The sequence below is a fragment of the Nelusetta ayraudi genome, unplaced genomic scaffold (assembly GCF_046127955.1).
Source record: "Nelusetta ayraudi isolate G7.1 ecotype Tasmania unplaced genomic scaffold, CSIRO-AGI_Nayr_v1 ptg000005l, whole genome shotgun sequence".
Classification (NCBI taxonomy): domain Eukaryota; kingdom Metazoa; phylum Chordata; class Actinopteri; order Tetraodontiformes; family Monacanthidae; genus Nelusetta; species Nelusetta ayraudi.
The window spans coordinates 2,558,969-2,581,622 of NW_027466055.1; the positions used below are offsets into that span (position 1 = coordinate 2,558,969).

General features: G+C 45.7%; 1 protein-coding gene across 1 annotated transcript; it reads left to right on the forward strand.

The window, feature by feature from the left end:
* Positions 1-4,669: 4,669 nt before the first annotated feature.
* LOC142903318 (mothers against decapentaplegic homolog 6-like) lies at positions 4,670-22,654 on the forward strand. The gene is made up of 4 exons (XM_076048885.1): positions 4,670-6,183; positions 7,587-7,640; positions 8,091-8,168; positions 21,639-22,654. Exons 1-4 carry the CDS (start codon positions 5,451-5,453, stop codon positions 22,295-22,297), a joined length of 1,524 nt encoding a protein of 507 aa, XP_075905000.1. The 5' UTR covers positions 4,670-5,450; the 3' UTR covers positions 22,298-22,654.

The following is a 22,654-nucleotide window of genomic DNA, read 5'->3' on the forward strand; positions in this document are numbered from 1 at the left end:
AGTGTAAAAGTCTCATTCTCAGAACGTTCAGAATGTGGCAGTAAACACTGTTGGTGATGTGCAGAGATTCCTGTGTCTGCAGATATGAAAGAGGGCAGCCTGGCGTCAATCCAGAGGTCTGGCCAGACATTATCTCCAGCACCTCGCCTCGCTGTGTTTTCATAAAGGGGGCCTCCTGGTCTCTCCGGCGATGGCCTGCTAGTGGGTGGGAGCGAGCGAGAGTGTTTGTGCGCACATGAATGTTTATGTATGTGTGCGTGTGCAGAGTAAACTGCCGCCCTGGTGGGGCAACACACTGTCTGCCAGCCATGTCTCTGGTCTAGAGGAGAGCCATTAGGGGAGTGATGAAGCTGATGACATGTTGTTCCTGTGACAGGCCCTGTGTCTGGCCCCAGGCTCGTCTCTGCTGCCGCCGCTGCTGTTGCTGCAGCTCCTGGAGCCCGGAGGTCTGCGACTGGACAGCCAGAGAAAGGAGTCGCAGGGACTGCGTTTATTTTAGGAGGTGGTTTGGTGCCGGACACCCTGTCTGCTCTCCCACCAACCTTTACCCACCGACACAACCCCCACCCCTCCCACACACACACACACACACACACACACACACACACACCTTATCACCACACACACCCACACAAGCGGAATAAGTTTATGTGGCGTCAGTGGCAATTGTTGGACTGGCAGAGATTCAAACCAAAGGCGTGTGGTGTTTATACTTCTGGAAAGACTTCTGGTTTTATTAGATCTTGTTTTTGGAGTTGTTACAATCTCGACAGACGGTGTTATGAGCGTTGGAGAAACTATATGGAACGCCACTGTAACCGCACAGGAATAATGTCATAACAGCACATGCACCAGCATAAGGTCAACTGGTTTATGAACCTTTGCAGAGGAAAGTTAACATGTAACTTTAACAGCTTGCAAAACTTGCTAATGTTTGAAGCAAACAGTTCCTGTGATATTAAGTTCAATAGAAAATACACAATGTGATTATCAAATATTAGAAAGACTTCCACAATGTTTTTAATGCAGCTACTGTCATTCGTTTGTTTTCGTGTCTATTCCCTATCAAATATGTGTAAGACCATAAAGCATCAGTTTAACCAGGAACTTTAAAATAAATATTTAATGGAGGCTGTAAACAGTGGGCTAAATATTGGTTTCTCTTGACTTTTGATCTTAAATATAGACTAGTGAGCTAACTTCTTATATCCTGGAAAGATGTGCTGATGTTGGTATTTCAAGACTTGCCACAAAGTGAGGATTGTGCTGGGAAGAGGAGGCCAAAGTTATACAGTCCTACGTGAAGCCAGTCAGGCCTGCTGTGTTGGTGGCAGGGGTGTTACTGTCAGTGAGTCATAAACATGGTTTAGAAACTGACAAGACGAGACATAACCGGTGTTGCTTTAAGGGATGACAATCGAAATATTGCTTGAAAACTTTCTGTGAATTGTTTCTGCACTGATTCGGTGCACATGGAATGGTAATGATGAGTTCACTTGTATCTTATTGATAGTGTTCTCCTTCCTGTAGTATTGATCTGGGAGTCCAACATGTCTCCAAAACTTCCCATATTCAGGGAATTTGATGTGCGCAATACATTGTCAAAAACAATCTGTTGAAAAAAAAGAAGAAAAACAATTCACAGCAAGTGTAAAGTGAAGCAGTGAAATAAACAACAAGCTCATAAAAACACTTTGCTGTTACTTTTGATGCATATTCACCGTCGATATGATGTCATTTTATTGCAGGCAACGCACTCCATGGAAGTCATTTATTGTGTGTGATGCCTGAGAATGTAGGCCATTTTCTTTGAACTATTACAGTAATTATATTGGACGCCCCGCCCACAGGATGTGCCAGAGGACTGGGGTGGGATGGGGAGGGACTATTGCTCAGATTAATGCCATCCTGTCTGACTCACATTAATTACTACTTGCTCAGGCTTTGGGCAAGGCTTTTTGCTGTCGTCAGCTCTGTTATTACGATATGTCGCATATACACCGTATGGCAGCTGGGCAGAGGGAAAAGAACCCAGAGTTTATTCAGTCTTTCCAATAAAAGTTGCTCTTTCTTTTTTTTCCTTTTAGATTTTTCCGTCATGCGTGCATTCTCTACATGAGCTTTAATGTGAGAAACCATGTAGCGGTTAGACTTTTAGCCACACCTGGTAATAACTCGTTATTACCAGGTGTGGCATTACCAGCGTTTTCAATTTACCTACTGTGAGAGTTGAATGTATGTTGTATCCAATTTGATGTTTGACCATTAAGAGGGGTAATGCTATTTTTTGGGGTTTCATTTTCCAACAATAGGTGACCAGTAGCCAAACAACAGGTGACTAGTAGCCAAATTACAGTGGAATTTGTTTGCAGTCAGGTATCCAATGCTTTTAATTCTTCCAATGGCTCTTTGCGATGACAAAAACATTTGGGGATGGGTACGTCAATAGCATTAGGAGTCAGTCCTGTCTCTCATGTTTGTTTGTGACACTGAATCCATTCAAGTGTTTGGCTCTAAAGCAAAACTCTTAAAAACACTCTGTGTAACTCATCTTGAACAGGTGTCCCCTGCCACACACACACACACACACACACACACACACACACACACACACACACACACACACACAGTCCTCTCCTCTTCCTCGACATACTGTCATTGTAACCTGATTCTTACGAGCCCCCCCTGCCCCCACCATCCCTGTTGTCCCCCCCACATTTTCCAGTGGAGTTTGTGCATGTTGATTCTGGTGCAGCGTAGCACATAGCTACACATGCCACTGACATGTGGGGTTAACTCCTCCGATATGAGGTGCGAACGGTCACCCAGCCGAGGAATCCTCTACGGTCACATCTATTTGAACTGCTGCTCCCGGAGTCGTTAAAATGCCTCATGTCTCGGCGGAGCAGTGGCGGAGGTCGGTCGCGTCAGCGCACGGACGGACCGTGGGAGAACTGGCGGGGTGCCACAGGGGGATACCCTAACCGTCTGTTTGCCCCCTACCACCTACTCACAGCAAATCTTTTGCTTGATATCAAAAAATGTCACATTTCTGTCCGTGAGAGTTCAAGTAGTGTTGTAGTCAAGACGGCACCAACCGAGACCAACACATGATCAAGACTGGAGAGTGCCGAGATCAAGACAAGACCAAGACTTTATATATCAAAGAAAAATAACAACAAAATGGAATGACCAGTATCTTTTTAAAATTCAAGTTTGCTTCTCAATGGAACAGCAACATCTCCTTTCAGCAAGGTATCTTTTAACAATTTTCGTTATCATTTTGCTGCTTTGCCAACAATTTTGAACCATTTTCAAAAAAACAACCTCGCTTCATAAAAAACTAGGTATATCAAATCAAATATCTTTTAGAAACTTACCTTGTTGTCAGGTACTTTCTAACTGTCCCTGTTATGATGTGTCTGGTACTTGTCTTTAGTCTTGTTGAGTACAAAATGGAATCAATGGTTTTATAGTCTTAAGACAGAATAATATTGGAATTGCTCTACACGTTTCCACCAAATTTGGAACTGCCTGCATGCTGCATCGTTTTAAAATCCAAAAGAGCTGAAACGCCTCCCTGAAGCACTGTATAATGGATTTTTTAATTCATCAGCACACATAAAATAGTAAACGCTTATTCCATATATACTTGTAAATTCATATGTCTATTTTCTTTGGTTCTGTCCTTTAACTTGCTCACGCACGCGCAGAGTTTTTTTTTATTTTTTTTATTTATTTATTTATTTATTTATTTATTTATTTTATAAAATCGCGGACTGTGTTTGTATTATGTTCCACGTCTCGGGCCAGACATCGCTGCGATCAGTCCGCAGGACATTTCCACCCTCCGAGCACAGCGGAGCAGGATGTTGCGTCTTTAAGAGTTGAGAAATTTGAAACCGTGTTTGCGCAACAATCAGTGCGGCTCCCAGCCGCCAAAGTGTCTAGACTGGCACATGATGGCGGGAATCAACCAATGGCTCCAGAGCTTTCCTCTGGGGCCCCGGGAGAGAGAGAGAGAGAGAGAGAGAGAGAGAGAGAGAGAGAGAGAGAGAGAGAGAGAGAGAGAGAGAGAGAGAGAGAGAGAGAGAGAAATGTGCTGTTTTTGGTTTCAAAATAAAAGCATTGAGGGAACGTGAGACATGAAGGATGTCTTCAAAAAGAGAAACCTTTCACGCAGTTTTATAATTATATCACCCGATTTTCGTTTTTAATGTTGTATTTTAATTTCACCTTATTGTGTGAAATTTCAAAATGTTATACCTATAACTTGAGTGTGCCCAACCCACACCAACGATCAATTGTCTACCGTCCCTTGATCACTCGAAACTGAAATTATTGCAAAGGATGCAAGTCGTCCGTAGACATATTACCGTAAGAAAGAAGACTTCCGGTTTACTCGTCTTTGTGCAGATGGAAATATATTTTAGGTCTAGATTTACTTGTGAAGTTAAAAAGAAAAAGATAAGATATTGTAGTATTCTGGATGCATTGGTTTAAATTTGGATCTTGCGAGCAAGAACCTTGTTCAATTAGCCTTTTAAAAAAAAAAAAAAAAAAAAATATTGTTCCTTTTGACGTTTATTTTGAAAACCCAAGTCCCGTAAACCTAGGGTTACATCTCTTCCAACTTGACAACAGTGTATGCGTGCGCAAACGCGTGTGCGTGCGTGCTTGCGACCGTGTTCGTGTGACCGTGTGTGTGTCTGTGTGAGTCCAGGAGGTGCTTGGGAGCGGAGAGCGGAGGAACTCCAGCTCCTCTTTTTAAACCAACTTCTCAGCTCGGAATCCGTCCTGGAGTTTGGAACCGGAGTCGCCGACTTGTCTACCTGCTTCGTGCCTGGCACTGCTTCCACATCAGCGCTGCTGGATCACCTTTTTTTTGTCAAGGATTCTTACATCGGTGGGGGGGATAAAAACCCATCAAAACCAATCTGCAGCTCCGGGCTTCAGAAGACACAAGGAGAAACTTTTGGAAGAGTTTGTTCTTCTTGCTGTTGTTGTTTTAGCGGATTGTATTTCTGGAGCTCCTTGTGTTGATGTAAACGGATCCTGCTCCTTGTGGGGTCCAGCAATGGTTCGTGGATTGTGCAGCGGATCTCCAGAGAGTTGGGGAGTCGACTTTGCGAGAGGGTTGGCAAAAGTTGCGGCTTAATTGAGTTGGCGACAATCGGGCTCGTCGGTAGTAGTAGTAGTAGTAGTAGTAGTAGTAGTGCCTGCAAGCTCTTCTGTGATGTTGATTGGAAACACTTTCTAATGGTGCGGGGGAGCCAGGGGACGGCGACCACCGGCTGCGCGTTGCTGTGCGCAACCGTGCCCCCCTCACCCTCCAAAAAAAAAAAAACTCCTGGTCTTAGCGTGACGGGCTTTTAAATCGATCGATGTGGCATCTCTCGGGACCCCGCCGGGACCCGCAGGACGCATCCAAAGCTGTCTAGGTTTGTCGTATGTTCAAGTCGAGACGCTCGGGTCTTGTACGGCGACTCTGGAGAAGCCGTCTGCTCACCGAGGGCGACGCACGGGATGGGAGCAGACGCGGTGGTGGAGGACACTCGGCGGCGGCGGCGGCGGCGGGGAAGCTCCACAGACACGAGCCGCGCTCGGTGACGCGCGCCGACGCGGCTCCGGGGCTCCCCGGGGAGGCTGCTGGAGAGCTGGCGGAGTGCGCGGCGGAGCGCGAGGACGACGAGCAGGCGGACGATGAGCGGCGCGGTGCCGTGTGCGCCCCGGAGCGCAGGGCGTCCCGGCGGGGACAGGAGGAGGCAGACGGCGGGACGGTTACGTGCTGTCTGTTCGGCGAGTGGGAGTTGAAAGCCCGCAGCGCTCACCCGCACCACCACCCGCACCACCACCACCACGGATCTTCGGGGCACGAGGACGAACTCTCGAGCACCGCGCACGCGTTCTTGAAGCGGCTGAAGGAGAGGTCTCTGGACGCGCTGGTCAAGGCCGTGGAGAGCAAAGGTTGCGGGGAGTGCGTGATGGTGCCCGGCACGGAGCTGCGGCTCGGGGCGCATCACGTCCCCCCGCAGTACCTGCTGTGCCGGGTGTACCGCTGGGCCGAGCTGCCGCTCTCCGCCCGCCTCAAGGCGCTGTGCCACTGCCAGAGCTTCGGCGGCGCGGCGGACAGCACCAAGGTGTGCTGCAACCCCTACCACTACAGCCGCCTGTGTGGGCCAGGTAAGGACTCCAGTCGGGGTGAATGAGTAGGATGGCGTGGGTGGTTGTGGGGGTGTCGTTGGTGCTCAGAGTTAAAGATGTTTGTGGAAAATGCATTTTTGGCACAAGTTCAACTCCTTGTTATGACCCCCAGAGATGTTGAGCAGCTTCTAGGGAAGTGGGTAATGCTGTTTCAGGCAATAGAAAACAGAAGCCACCCACTCCATGCTCCTCTGTCACAGACATTTTGCATTCACAGGTGTGTTTTTTTTTTTTTTTTTTTTCTTCCAGTGAACTGATTATAACGTCAACCTTCACTAGGCAGCAGCAACAACAATGCCAAACAGGAGTTTAAGAATCATTGCGCTAATCCTCCGATTTTATTGGTCTATTTTATACGGTTTTACAACATTATCTCAACTTGGCTGATGGCTGATTTCCTCTCCAACATTCCAAACATTACAGCACAACCAGAATCGACTTTGTTAAGAGTGTGCAAAAAAAATAAAAAAATAAAATAAAAAATAAAAAACGAAAAAACAACTGCGCTTCTTTCCACATCACCCAATTGAAGGTCGCGCTCAAGCTGCACTCGTGCTCTTTTTTTTCTCTGACAAGGAGGTCCTCCTCTTGTTATTTAGGTGAAGGAGTGCCGATAATATACAGTTTGCACAGTCCTGGCGCCAGACTGACTCGCTGGGTATCTGACTGAGGACTCCGGCAATTACTGGCTCCGCTCTTAAAGGGGCCGCAGCCACAAACTCGCGTCCACTTAGAAGGGGGACTATCACAGCAGCAGCGGTAGCACAAGTCAAACAGAGACTCCAGTCCGAATGAGTAAAGATGTCCACGAACAGAAAATAAAAGGGAGAAGCAAACACACTCCTCAAAAAGAAAAAGGCTGTGGTAAAGTACAGAAATCCTGCTAAATGCTGAAAACTATAAAAAGAAAAAAACAAACATGTCTGCAGTTCTGCACACAGTCTTGTCTTTGGAGACATTTAAACAAGAGTACATCCAAGCTGAAACCTAAAAGTCACGAAGCAGTTAATATCAAGTTTGATGTGAAGCAGAATGTAGCTGCAAGTCAGCAAACCCAACATAGTTTTATTTATAGTCCCTCCATGTGTACATTAGGTATGGAAACAGATGGGTTTGATGGTCTAACCCAGCCCAATAGTATCTGAACAAAGTCAATCAAAGTAACTGCTTATCATCTCCTTCAAAAGCTTTTTGAGCAGTCATGTAACACACAAAAAAAGCTGTATTCTGGTCTTATTCAACAGGTTAATGGAGTATTAACATACTAACTGATTCCTACAATGATAAATGTGTTGGGAGACCCAGTCAGTTCTTGTCCACAGTTCAGAAGCCAGAAATGGCTTCCTTTAATCTAACCTGTCTTTTTGTTGATGTGCTCCCAGAGTCGCCGCCGCCCCCGTACACCCTGTCCTGCTCAGAAGAACTCAAGCCACTGGGTGAGTTTGGAGAGAGAAAAACATTTCTTACCATGGTGAAAACCAGTCCACGGCACACAGGGTGTTGTCACCCTCATACTTTTAGACTGGACACACTGATTATGTCGCAAAAGCTGCTTTAGGAAACTTTGCAGCCGTTCATCTTCTCTTTTTAATGCACGTGACCGTCTGGAGTTTATAACAGGGAGGCTTGTCTGTGCAAACACGCCGTCTGAGCGACACTTTTGAGGGGGTGTGTTTGGGTTGAAATTGCTTTTGCATCAACAGCTGCAGGCCGCAAAATATTTCTAATTATATGAAATGACTGAATCCACGCAGTCAAGTAACGGGAGGGTGTTTGATTTACCCTGGTCCTGCTCCTTGACTGGACTCCCAACAGCCGAGCAAACCTTTGTCCGATGGTAACCTGGATCCTTTTTTCTCCATTTGTTCTTATTCCACATGTGCCAGACGCAAGTTTGTCTTACACTGAAGCTGTGCCCCCTATCCATTCCGGTCCGCCTCGTATGCCTCCGAGAGAATACACAGGTGAGAAACCTCAGTCGCTCCTGCACAAGCAATGCAACCAGTGGGGGTGTTGTGCTGAAGGGTCTCTGGCTAAAAGCCTCAGAATATCTGCAAATCTGTGAGGTCACGCAACAAAAACATTGCACTGTGTGCTTGTAAGTGTGTGTGTGTGTGTGTGTGTGTGTGTGTGCGTGTGTGTGTGTGTGTGTGTGTGTGGGTGCCCTTCCAGCTATGTGAATGTACACGAGTGGGTCAATTACATCTGCTGGTGTCCCTCTGCTGTGCTTATTCCTACTTTGAAAAGGTGGTGGTGACCTGCCAAAATCGCAGCATAAAGGCGTTTATTGTCAAGAGAAGCATGGAGGGTCTCGGCGGGGGTCTCGCCATGGAGTTGCCACAGCCGCGTAGCCTTTCCCCCCCCCGTCTGTTTCCCTCCCTGTACGCTCTTCTCTGCTGCAAAATATTTCAGTGGGATGAAACTGCAATAAGATCCCCGCGCGTACTCCCAATCCCCTCCGACAGCCACCCATCCCCCCTCTCGCCCTCTTTCTTCCCTCAAATCCCTCCATTCCTCCCGGCAATCGAGCAGTGGAAAGAGGCTGGCATTTTGGGGGTGGGCGGCGGGGGCCCCGCGACGAGGCGGAGGTGTAGAGTTTTGTGTGCGTGAGTGTATATGTGGGGAGCCGAGGGGCTGCTTTTGGACAGGAAACAGCCCCCTCTAGATGATGAAACTGGAGCTTTATTTGTTTACGTGCCGGGGTCGGGTAGAGAGGTCCTTGCAGCGTTAGAAGAAACCCACAAACCCACTCCATCAAACCCACCCGGCCTCACTGGTGGACAGTGTTGAAATGTGAATGGGCGCCCTGAGAAGTCTGTTTAGTTCAGTCACGGCACCAGTGACTGGTCGAGAACCCAGCAACTCCAAGACAGACGCTTGCTTTTAGGTCTGTGTGTGACTTTTTGTTCAAGTTTTCAGTTTCTGTCTCGGGGCCATTGTGATTGTATTTTACAACTTTTTTTTCTGTAGAAAGAAAAAACTAAATCAGGGTTGAATTGTTTTCCTTACTTGAATGGCAGTGTTTGGGCTTTTATTTTCCAACACTGAGCATTTCCAAAACTGCCCAAAGAAGTGTTTTTGTAGAAAGGGTTTTGTTTCCCTAAATCTAAGTTGATCAAATGCAGTTTTAAAGTTGACTCGCTGATTTAAGTTAGTTTTACGCAAGTGTTCAGAGGCAGTCGATGGCAAATGGTCAACATAGTTCTCGAACTTTACAATTCAGTCGTCTGCTGGCCTTTGTTTTAGATCCACGTCCAGTTTGAGCGACGCCAGAAAGCGAAGTTCTCACAAAATGAGGTGCATTTAGGTGTTTGGGTTAGTCCCCTGTGTATTTGTAGGCGTTTGTGGCCCATGCATGTGCCTGTGTGCCTGTGTGTGTGTGTGTGTGTGTGTGTGTGTGTGTGTGTGTGTGTGTGTGTGTGTGTGTGTGTGTGTGTGTGGTCTCTGATCCCCCTGCCCCCAACACTAGAATGCTGGAGTGGAGAGTTGGAGCTCAGTCAAGGAGCGTGTGTGGAAAAAGATTCAAGAGTGATAGCCAAGAAAGCTGCGTGCAGCTTTTGTTGTGATTTTTCACCGGGGAGACTCTTCCTATTAGCCACGCTGAGTGTGTGAGGACGGCGAGAAAAAAGAAGATGAATGGTGGGTGCGTATGGAGGCAGTGCCTAAAGAAGCCTTGACGTCGATTACGACTAAGTAAATATTTTTTTGCAACAAGTGACCCCTTTCAACGTACCGTCTAAAGCATCCGACTATGATTGTTAATGTCGTACAAAGAAGTGGAACACACACTGTGGCATTTTAGCGTCAGTTGTGAAAGCCTTTTAAAGCAGCTATGTTTTTAGTTTGAGGGGGAAAAGGGCCGCAGCAGGGTGTGGCCCATACATACCTTTGCCCTTGCCTTTTTTATCATTCGATCAGTTAAGGCACTCTTAACCACAGCCATGCCTTCTTGAAAAAAGGAAACTGTGCTGGAGGTTTAGTCATCTATATCTTTGTTTTGTGTGGATGCCTGTGTGTGCGCGCGTGTGTGTATGTGTGTGTGTGTGTGTGTGTGTGTGTGACAGCGAGGGAAAAACAGAGGAATTTGTGTCTGTGTCGGTGATAAGATCATCTCGAGCACTTAGAGAGAGAGGTGCTGTTGGGACGAAAAACACTGCTGTTGTATATGGGAACTCACAGTGATGCTAGCTGTTATGAAGCTGTATATAAGACACATGTTGTCTTTAATCACTTCCGTTTTCACAGTTTTACAGGTTCTGTAATTTACACAGAACTTGTATGCTCCCGGTTTTGATGCATCCCATTGTGTTGATCTTGAGCTAGCATTGCGAGAGGCGGCAGTGACTTTAAGACTGTTCATGACCGCTGAAGAACACCCACCTCATAGGGATCCTCATCTGCCAACTGTGATTGGCTTAGAGACAGGAAGTGCCTCCACAGCATCGAGGATGGAGCTGTCTGAACAGTTTGTCAACGTAAAATTAAAAAAAAAATTATTCTAATGTAGGATTTTTTTTAAAAAGATAAACAAAAGCAAAACAAAACACAATTTGAGAATGAACAGAAACACCTACCAAAGACCTGGATTTGTACTAACACAAGTCTTTGCTTCTAAACCTGACAAGTTTCCGCTACTATTTCCATGACAGTTTTTTACAAAATTAAAGCGATATTTCTAAAATTTCGACAAAATACGATACCACAAACTAACGCACATCCGCTCACCTTCTTGATACTTAATGTTCTAAATCTCTCTTCGTTTACAGTTCATCTTTATGAGCAAACGTTCCAACTTGTCTTCTAAAAAGTTCACGTCGTTGCTTTTTTCAAATGTTTTTATTTAAGACTTTTCAGTCATATATAAAAGTGGCACAAATTGGCGTATAAAAGATTCAAAGTGTGTGTGGATGAGAGACATAAAGTCAGTGGAGCCTCTTGGCGTTACTGCCGGAGCTGCGGGCTCAGGTCTTGTTTTGATCTTTTCACAATCGTCATATTTCTCAAACCACTCCCAGGCGCTGAGGCAAACCTCTGCTTTTTATTTCAAGGCACCGGGAGACAATGCCAAAGAGTTTGCGGTTGCCTTTGCCAACTTTTCCTACTTGCCATCAGTGCTGATGTACTGATGTTGTGTCGCAAACGTCCGAAGATTTCTGTGTGTGTGTGTGTGTGTGTGTGTGCGCGCTGGTCCTCGCTGTCACCGGACTCTGCCTGCAAACATGTGGAAACAAGTACGGCATATTGGTGCGTAGTGGACGTCAGCGTGGCCTGGACGCACTGAAGGAAGACAAGAAATCTGTTCCTCCTGCCCTCAGTAATCATATTTTGGTGACTTGTTTGCTTTAGCAGAGCAAGGTATCAGCCAAACATCCTGTCTCAAAGCCCTGTCTGCACTCACTGCAGCATTAACCCCATGAATCGGCCCTTTGACTGATGGGGCATGGCCCAGGAATGTTGGGAAATTGGAAGGGCGAGGGGGGAGTAGGGTCTCCGAGCGAAATAGGTGGTGGTTGTGGGGGGGGTGGGGTGCAGAGGGGTTCTTACTCCTCTGGAGAGTGACATGTGATACATGTTTGAACATATCGCCGTTAATACTTAAGAGACACAGAGCAGGGCCGACATTCTTGGAGCCCGGGAGATGGTTTTAATTCAGAAAAGCCCTGATGCTTTCCAGGCCGGTCCGGGTTGGTTGACCGTTCCAGGCCAGGTTGTTGTATTTTTTTGGCAAGTTATCTGCTGAGGATTTGCAGGTGTCAAGAAAAAAAAGATTTGACTGAGGCAAAAAAAAAAAAAACAACAACAAAAAAAACAACAAAAAAAACAACAAACTAAACAAACAAACAAACACATCGTTCAAAAGCAGAATTTGTTTCAAGCCGTGGTGAAAGTCCTGGAAGGTGAACATAAGGCAGAGAGTAAACACACACAGGGGTCTGTGTTCAGCCGGAGTCTATCCTTGGAAGCCTGGACGGGTCCTCTCAGTGACCTGAACCTTCAGCCTGGTTGCTGGCACGTGGACAACACTTGCTCTTATGCCTGACTGAGACACATTAGACTATGGAATTCAACATCAAGTACTGGCCCATTAACCATTTGCCATTTCCTTCAAATATTTTCCATCATGGCTCTCTTTGTCCGCCATGCGACCGGCCGGGTGCGTGAATAAAGACGGAGCACGCTCTGAACTCTTTCATGTCACTTCACTCATTTCTTTTTTGCTGTTTTTTTTTTTTTTTTTTTTTTTGCTAGAGTTTTTTTTAGGCAGGATACCACGAGGTTAACGCAATGCAACGGGCATTTGTCATCTTGTGTAGCTAGCCTACATCAAGCTGTTTTTGAATAAACAGTAAGTTGTATATTGGCTTCTATAAGGAAACTCTAATCAGTAGCTGCATTTCCATTATTCCTAGAATTGCGCAAAACCTAAACATAAAGTTCAGTAACAATGATCAACAAACAGATGATAACATTGGTGACTGTGAAATCAAAGTTACTTCATTGTAAGTACTTTACATGTAAGACACTATTCCATCAAACTTGTGACTCATCTGTTACGAAATAAATTAGCCGCAACTCTAACTATTATTTTGTCGTCACATGCACTAAATTGAGTTATTAATTAAATTGCGTTGATGTGCAGATGGAGTCATTTAAAACTGAGTGGATACACTTCATTTATCCGTGACCGAGCATGTTGATAAACATCACTGTCTATGCCTGAGTTAGCCACGAGGCTAGTTTCTATTTGTAGCCTGCAATGTGCCCAGATAGATGTGTCATTTTCAACAAATTTGTGTTTACTTTTAATATTATGCATTTTAACTTTAACTACGAAGGACACTTTGATCAAAATTCATTGAATAAACTCAGATCTGCAGATGCAGTCATTGTCTGATACAGCACCACCACTCCAAGTCCAACAACATTCCTCCTTCCCCTTTGCTGGAACACTGAGTCAGTTCGACCACAGCCCATTTTGTGTCTAATTTTTCTTGCGCACACATTTGCAGTCACAGTCCAAGTTTCACTCTAAAGTTTCTCTCTATCTCTGTCTGTTTCTCTACGCTCCTTTAGCCCATGTTGTCAGACCATCACAATTTAAAATAAGGTTTAAATTACAGGACTGGCTGTGGCTTTCCGTTGTTCCCTCAGAATTTTTGCCAACTTGCAATTTGGCTTTTAATGGAATCCTGCCATGCTGCTGAACTTAAAGATTCTTTGCAGATGTCAACAGACTGTGGCTATGAAAGGCTGGAAACTGTCCCCAGTGCAGCGAGTTCTGATCACAATTCTGAAGTTAATTCTTAAGGGGGGGGATTGGCATTTCCAGAGTTCATGTTGTCGTAAGGGTGACTCTCTCTCTCTCTCTCTCTCTCTCTTTCATTCTCTTTTTTTCTTTCTTCCTCTCTCTCTCTTTCATTCTCTCTTTTTCTTTCTTCCTCTCTCTCGCTCTCTCTCTCTCTCTCTCTCTCTCTCTCTCTCTCTTTCATTCTCTCTTTTTCTTTCTTCCTCTCTCTCTCTCTCTCTCTGTATGTGAGCATTTGCCCGCAATAACTGAGTGTTTTAGGCTTTACTGTTCATTAGGAAATGTAAAAATAAAACGTACACACACGGTCCTGGTAGCTCATAGATTCCACAGGTCTTTTTTTTTTTGTATTTGGCCAAAGTTCATGGGCTGTATTGGACCTCATTCCTTTACAGTGCAAAATATCTGTGGTTGTGCTTGAGACGTGCGACACAACAAGTGAAAAGGTGCCAACCACAGTAGTCATCCTGCTCTGTAGCAGTAGTTTGCTTTCATGTAAACCCCGTCGCTGAGCGATGTCGGTAAAAAAAAAATCTAAATGACAAAAAAAAAAAATCAGTTTGACTAAAATGGTTCTTGGTCCTGTACAGCACTGGAGCAGATTGTAAGTTAGTTAAACATTGTCCCTCAGGAAGGACTGCAGTGTGATGCAGCTTTGTGTCAGTGAGACCTGCTGAAATTGAAACAGTTTGGCTGGGAGGACAGCACTACTCAACACAGCATCACACAGTGGCTGAGACCCCTACTGCTGCACAACCCAGTTGGGTTTTGGTGCAGCACAGGGTTTGCTGCTAACAGACGACCTGAGAGCGCTGCCTCTGGGCGGCTGCGGCTACGTTTGTAGTTTACCACCACTGACACAAAGACTGGTGTGGGTCAATAATGGCTTCTGCAAGTCGTTTGGGTTGCATGAAAAGCACAATTTAAATCCAAGCCATTATAATTTTTGATTTTTAAGGCAGCTTGAAGTAAAAAAACCAAAATAATGGAAAATAATCTTGCAAACAGCACAAGTAGTTTCTTTTTCAGTTCTGCAGTCTTCCACATGTGTTAGCTGTCATTGACTGTCATCGCAACAACATGTAACCAAACTCTCTACCATGCCATATATTACACTGGGTAGACATGATTTTAAAGTTTGTTTAAAGTACTGGTTAGCTTGTCTTAGAATTGGAGTGTACACGCACCTTTTCTTGTCTAAGAATATACTTTGTTAAATAATCAGCATCTCTTCTTAACAACTCTTCTAATGACTGTGTCATGTGAAAATTGCTTCTAGAGGGGATGGAAACCCAAAGATCATCAGACTCAGCAGTTCCCCTCAGGTTCGAACCGAGATCATGAATTGATAAAAATTATGACGCTGAATGTGAACCAACACGTTGAAAAGGAATCATGAGGCGTGCCTTTGAAGTGCCCTTGTATATATGACACTGTCAGCTGAATATTAAAGCAATATTAGCAATATTTCAGTTACCGCAGGTGAAATATTACAGACCACCTCCTTATCACACACAAATTTAGAATTCACTATTTAAAATAGTAATTACTAATTTCCCCTCTGTATTTAACTGTTTCTATCTTTGCTCCTGTTTATATTGTGCTTTTAAATGCTTTAGTTTTTATTTTTTTCTTGATTTTTATACTTATTTCGGGCTTCTAACCAGGCCTGAATACTAATTTCGTACCACAACTGTAAAAGGTGAGCTGGTATAGCAATAAAGTTCCTTTAATACCTAAAGTGTTTGTATTTACATTTAAAATGAAAGTAGTCTAATGGAAGAGCATTCCGATAATTCCCCCCTCCCCACCAAAAAAAGAAGATTGGGTCAGCCTCGTCCTGACTGGTATCACCCTGACTTTGCACTGTGTGTTCAGTCTGCATGTCTGCATTTAGATCATTTCCCTCAAATCAAGGTTGATGGCGGAACAATTGGATGCATTCCAACAGCAACATGTTTAAATGATGTCGTGAGGAGTGGAGGCTGCAGCCAAACCACATGATAGTCAAAGACAGACTTGTCAATTTGACCTGTGTGACTGGCTGCATGGGGATAGGAAGTGTTGAGGAAGAGGGCCGGTCCAGGAATGTGTTGGGAGGAGAGGCTGGCCGACTGCTGCTCGCTGCCTCACTCCGTCTCCTCATTCAGCTCGCAGTCAAACAATAGTCAACTATCCTCCACACTTAGCGCGGCCTCAACTGTCACACTTTGCTTGCTGGAGGTTTCTGTTGGTTTTCTCCTGATTGTGCAAAACGCTTTGAGACACTTTTGGATGTGATTTAGCGCTACCTGAAACGTGCGCATGGGAAAAAAAAGTTCATACATTTATTGATTGACTGATTACATACAGTAAGTCTTAAAGAATCAGTTCCACATTATCGACGCCACGTCAGTGATGTGGAGCTCACAGCTACTCAGGTATTTGCATTTTTCCTCTTCTTGAAATGTGTGACCACTAAGTATCGTAACTGAATAAACAGGTCAGCAACTAAACTGCTACATTCAAGCAGAAAAACGTATCGCTTCTGGCATCCATTTGTCTCACGGAGACGTCTCCAGTGCATGCACGGACCGTGAAGCGGGGTTTCAGTGCACTTAGTCGCAGTCAAACTGTGAATGAATGTAATTGCATCAGGGAGGGCAGCAGAAATGCAGGCCGCCGATGAGCCATCCCTGCTTATCACTGCTGCCACAACGAAACATTGTGCACACAGGGCAATAAATACCTCACGCTGTCAATGCTGTGACATCTTCAACTACGGTGGAGGTATAATTTCCCCCTCAGTGACACCTTTTTCTTGCTGAGCTGGTTCAGTTGCAGCTGGAAGTCTACTAAAACTAAAACAACTTCCCACAGTGATGTGAAATTCTGGCTGGGGATCCTCTTCAGTTCGGGAACTTCACAGCCTTTTCTGAGATAAAAAAACAAACAAACTTTAAGCACATTTAATATTTGAAGGCATTGTTTCTTCACAATATCACTGTTCAGGAATTATACGGTGACTGTAAGGGTAGGGATTCTACAGTCCAAATCAGTGCTGCAGTGCTGTTTGTATATTTCCATCATTAGTTGAGGTTATTTCAGCTAATAAGTGAAGAAAATAAACCACAGTCTTTTTTAAAAGCCGTTGTGTTGTCCCTGGCAACAACACATATAAATGTCCGAGTGTGCTCTCTCTGGCGAAGGCAGGTGTGATTGGCAAGTGTTCCAACCCAATTACAAGAGCTTCGTCATCTGCCGCCGTGAATGGAGCGACAGCAAACACCAATAAAAACCAAACTGACTCTTTGGTTGAGCAGCGTTCAGGTATTCACAGGTTGCAACGAGGCTCGCGCAAAGACCTGTTAAAAAAAAAAAATCCTCGATCTACGTTTACTGGCACTGTGGAATAGAAAGGCAGGAAGTTGGCCACTTTCTCACTTCCCATATGGGGAGATGTCCAAACTGCCTCCGACAAAACACTTTTCTGTGCCTGAAGTTTTACCAGGACAGACAGACAGCTTGGCCTCCCTGTAGTATCACATTTAAAAAAAAAATAGTAATAGTCATAGCAGATAGGAGCGAGTACTTGTGTGTTATCACACAAAAAGTGTGGAATAGGTTGCTGTTTGCAGCAGCATCACAAGGGCCTTGTTTCAGTCGGGCTGGAGCAGGAGGGGGGGCTTGCGCGTGAGTGTGTGTGCGTGCACGTGTGTGCGTGCGCTGCGCCACCAAGTTCAGCTACAAGGCCCATGTCTGGCGATAAGGCAGCCCTCTGATGGCAGAGATAGTGGAGACGCCAGCTTAAATGTGGCCCTGCTGCATTGAAGTTGCCCTGTAATGATAGTTGTCTCGAACAACACAGGGCTGGGACCACCGGTGGCCGGGAGGAGGAGGTGGGGGGGGTGGTCGGGTTTTTTTTGGCCTCCTTTCGTCCACACGGCCTGGGCTTGGTCAGAAGTTTTGAGACAGCGGAGCCAGAAGTGCAGCCTGGAAGTCTCAGACAGTCGACCTCAGTGGACGAGTTGTCGTGGAGCCTCCAGCCCCCCCTCCCCCACCATCCCCAAACCAACCACTTCTTTCAGCGCAGTGAAAGAGTCTAATAACTGGGGGGGAAATCTAATCCTTGGCACTGGATGAAAGACAGGGGTCTCCCTCCCTCCCTCCATCCCTTTCTCACAGTCTCTTTCTCTCCTTTCATTTTTTCCACGGACGCTGGCTTTGGTTTTCTCCCGTCCGCTCTGCCTCGGGTTTTTTTCCCCGCTTCCTTATTTACCCAGTGTGTCTCTCCTTTTCACTCTTCCGATTCCTCTTTCCCTCAACTTTCTTTCACAAGCAGGTAAAAGGGCGCCTGAGGGAATCCCAGCGGTTCAAACAGAATGAGGAGAGAGGAAGACGTCTGTGCTGCAGTCAGTGTTGGGTTGGAGTATAACTTCACACTGAGGTTGATAAGAGAAGATCTGCTTTAATGCACAACAGTTGTAGTTAGTGACACCTAGCCACTACTCCCTCACTCAGGGCGTATCCATATGAAGTCCACACAGCATCATGGCCCGACCCTGAAGGACTTCAACACTCTGGCTTCTGCTAAAGATGTGGGACAGCAATTAGGCAGTCCATTCTTTCTTTGTAACTTTTGTGCAGATCAGAGATGAATTGTGCCCTCCAGACAGCATGAAAGGGGCCTGTAAGATGAGACTCCAGAGAATCACTCCTGCTGGCCGGTGCAGAATCTGGCTTACAACTACCCATTATAAAAAAAGAGCCCCAAATTTACCTCCCTGTTCCTCTGTTTTGGCTCTGTTAAACAAATAAGTTTTAAAATGATAGAATTATGAAACAGCATCAACAGATCAGCGTTAACATCATCGTAGCCTTCCTCCTGATTAAAGTCATCAACAGGCTGAATTCTGTTGTTTAATGTTGAAACCTGCATTACGGCTGGGAATGTATGTACTGCATGTGTGTGTGTACTGTATGTGAAACTCACAACTTTCACAGATGCTTCCAGCTTCTTATCAGCAAATCCGTAAAGTGGTTTGATGGAGTTTATTTGTTTAATATTGCATTTCCAATATTACCCCATTCATATTCCATTATTCAATTCCACGCCCCAGCAGCCTCATTGGGACTCTGGGGTTGGCTGAGATTGGCACTAAGGAACAGTGTCACTGAAATAAAATAACAAAGGCTACTTAACTAATTGGTAAACAGAGCCTCTAAATGGTGGCTGACTTAAATGCTTGCAGGACGCTGTAATTGCTGCCAGCCCTCTCACACGCAGGCAGGCATGCGCATTTATAAAGTCACACACTGACACGCAGCCCTTCGACTTCCTCTGCATGAACATAAACACACCGATAACCTCCAATTTGAACCCGTCTTTAAAAATTCCATTGAAGAAGTGGTTTTTGCCCCGCCTCTGCTGCAGCTCCGTCTCCCTCCCTCCCTCCCTCCCTGCCTCTCTCTCTCTTTCTCTCTCTCTCTCTCTCCCCCTCCGCTCGTTGCACAAGCTCATACCTTTAGTTGGACGTTAGCCAGGCTGAGCATGATGACACTAAGGACTCTGCTAGAAACATTAAACATGACATGCTGTACCACTCACGCCGTCAAACACTAGTGAAAATCATGATGGAATGTTTTTCTCCTCACAAGCATCATCAATTTCCCACAGACAGTGTTGTAAATGCTCCTCCAAGAAAGAATGTGCCCCCCCCCCCCCCCACAACACCACCACTGCTAGAGGTCAACCTAAACACTAAAGAAATGACTGATTCAAGAAAATGATGAGTGAACAAACATGGAGGAAGTACAAGCGTGCACATGTTGAAAACTAATCTAAATCCAAGAGATGACATGAATTTCACTGGCATTCAACAAAATGCAATAAAGATATTTTGAAGAAAGCAGCCAGAAACACAATGCGTGTAGCACAGACAGTACAGGGTCAGATCGAGATACAAATTAGATTTTATTTAATGAGGTGGCACATTTAGACTGAAGAGCATCAATTTCTTGATTTTAGGTTGATTTGATTGCAAAGTGCTTTGAGCGCCACGTTCACCTAAAAGGCCGAATTTAGGATGAAGACCATTGCTGCGTCTTTCATTATGCAAAAGGAATTAAAGTGAACTGTATGTCTAAAAAAAAAAAAAAAAAACCCGAAAAAGTCCCAGTTGGTTTTATGTCTTGGGGATTAATTCGATCGAGGCTTCATAAAGTCCCCATGTGTTTCCCCAGACATGTTTGTGTTGCCTTATTACAGGGAAGAGCATACCTTGTAAAAGTGTCTGCATATGAGTCTTTTGACTCTGCGTGTGTGTGTGTGTGTGTGTGTGTGTGTGTGTGTGTGTGTGTGTGTGTGTGTGTGTGTGTGTTTGTGTGAAGCAGTGAGAGAGAGAGAGAGAGGGAGAGAGAGAGGGAGAGAGAGATCCTGCTAGTTGAGCAGCCTCCTCTCTTATTGAAGAGCTGTAAAAACTCCAGACTGCAGGAGTTGGCAGCCTGGAATTCACTAATGACACACGTGGGCCTCAGATGAGAAGTGCAATTTTGTGTTTGTTAGTGTGTGTGTGTGAGAGAGAGAGGGAGAGAGAGAGAGAGAGAGAGAGAGATTGTTTGGATCAGAAGACCTAATTGGTGTGTGTGCGTGTGCTTGCGTGAGGCCCTATCTCATCATCTTGTGTGTGTGTGTGTGTGTGTGTGTGCGCGTGCGCGCTTGCATTTCCGCACAAACACACACGTCCGTGCTGTGCAGCATAACTGCCACCACCTCCTCCGTCCCGTCAGCCTAAAACGAAAATGGCCGCTGTGCAAACACGAGTGCACCTAGAGCCTAATTCTGCGTCCTGTCCTGTGCAGGGAAGCAGCTTGTTAATGGCAGGAGGAGGACCAGGACCAGGAAGAAGGGGGGTGCGGGTGCGGGTGCGGGTGCGGGTGCGGGGGGGCTCTTGCCAGAGTATGAAAGGAATGGGGCCACAGGCACATGGGCCTTTAAATCCTCTGTGTCAATAGAGCCTCTGGAGCAAAATAATGGCATCACTCTGTGTGGGAGTTAATGTGAGCTGATAGCATGAGGGCCGGGGGGGTCAAGGGTTCACGGGCTTGCGCTAGGTTGACAGAGAGCTGAATGCTTTTCACCCCCACTAGCAACCCCCGCCCCACCCCCGCCCTCACCCTGTCTCCCCGCTGCTCTCCACCTCCTCTTTAACTCGGGGCCTGAAGTGTCTGAGTGTTGCAGGCGAGAGATGATGAGGCTTGTCAGAGGAGGAAGTGGGCGGCGTGCTGTCGCGTTTTTTAGCCACCTTTTCAAAAAACTTTTTGCAAACGAGCGGTGGCAGCCAGGCGTTGGCTGCCAACCGCTGACATGCCAGCGACTCTTTCGTTTTATGCTTCCTCAGGTGGCGACATTTTCAGAGGTTAGCCAGGGCTGTAACGCGGACGCATTTTACCTTCCTAATGGAAAATAAAAGCTGTGTGTTTGTGTGCGTGTGTGTGTGTGTGTGTATTTATTTTCTATATTTTTGTAAATATGCACTACCAGTCAAAAGTTACGACTCACCTTCTCATGCATTTTTTTTTTTTTTATCATTACAACTTTCTACACTGCAGATACAGTAGATACTCGGACATCAAGTACATGAGCAAGATATATTCAGTAATGCAGCAAAGAAAAACACGTCAGAGTCGTTTCAGTAAAGAGCTAAATTCAATCAGGCTTCATAGGCACATATTAGTTCATTTTCAATTAACATTAAAACACATGTTTCCTACATATCCCATGACATATTTTTCCTCCCATGAGGTGGGTCACCACAAAAACTCCATCCATCTGCTGTTGCTCCGTCCCCTCTGTCAAATTTTACAAGCCACTGTGGCCCACCAGTCAAAAAGTTCCCCCACCCCTGCTTTTATAGAAATGTTTATTTATTTTTCCATTGTTGTCCTTTTTTTCTCTTCTGCACATCACATGCTGCTCTAATTAGGCACATTTCACCAGTGTGGGATTAATAAAGTGTTCTTATTCTTAGTCTAATACCCCCCAGCTTGTTGATGGATAAGGGATAAGAGCTTTTGACTGCATGACTCGCCATGAAAAGCACAAATTGTCCCTCGACTCAACTCTTTCCCTTTCCTTCCCGCTCGGCAGACACTGATACCTCCCTTGGCTCCTCGGCCTCCAGCGGTCATCGCTCTCACTGGTGCAGCGTCGCCTACTGGGAGCAGCGCACACGCGTGGGTCGCCTCTACCCGGCCTACGAGCCATGGCTCAACATCTTCTACGACCTACCTCAGGGCACAGGCCTCTGCCTCGGCCAGCTCCAGGCCAACGCCTACCACAGCCGCCGCGAAGACCCGGGCAGCCACAGCTCGTCCGGTCTCAACGGACATTACAGCCACAGCGGCAGAGGGAGTGGCGGCGGCAGCGGCAGCAGCAGCAGCAGCAGCGTGCAGCAAATCCGCAGCAAAATTGGCTTCGGCATCGTGCTGAGCCAGGAGCCGGATGGTGTGTGGGTGTACAATCGCAGCCAGCATCCAGTGTTCATCCACTCGCCCACGCTGGACCCGCCCAGCGCTCGAGGCCTGAGCGTGAAGAGGGTGATGCCCGGCTTCTCCCTCAAGGTCTTTGACTATGAGCGCTCCAGCTGGATGGCCAAGCACGGGGTCAAGCCCGAGAGCCAAGAGGGACCTTGGGACCCCCACAGTGTTCGCATCAGCTTCGCGAAAGGCTGGGGTCCCTGCTACTCCAGACAGTTCATCACCTCCTGCCCGTGTTGGCTGGAGGTTCTTCTCAACAACCACAGATAGCAGCACACCAACAACAACAGCTCTGAGGTGTCCGGACCCTGTGTCTCTGTTGTAATCTACATAGATTTAATATAAGAATTTATATATTATATAAAATATATTAAAAGATGTAAATACTTGAGTTGTTTTTATAATGCAATTATTTATGTTTAGCGTTATGTGTACATAGGCAAGAAATAAAAAAAAAAGGAACAAGAATATGCACTTTTGATTCTATACATGCATTACAGTTTCTTTGTCATTCTGCAAATATAAACTGTAAAAAAAAGGAGAAACTGGTTAATGTGCTCAAGAATTATCTATTCCGTATAAAGAATCCCACACACATTGCCAATAAAGTAATGTATTTGTATTAAA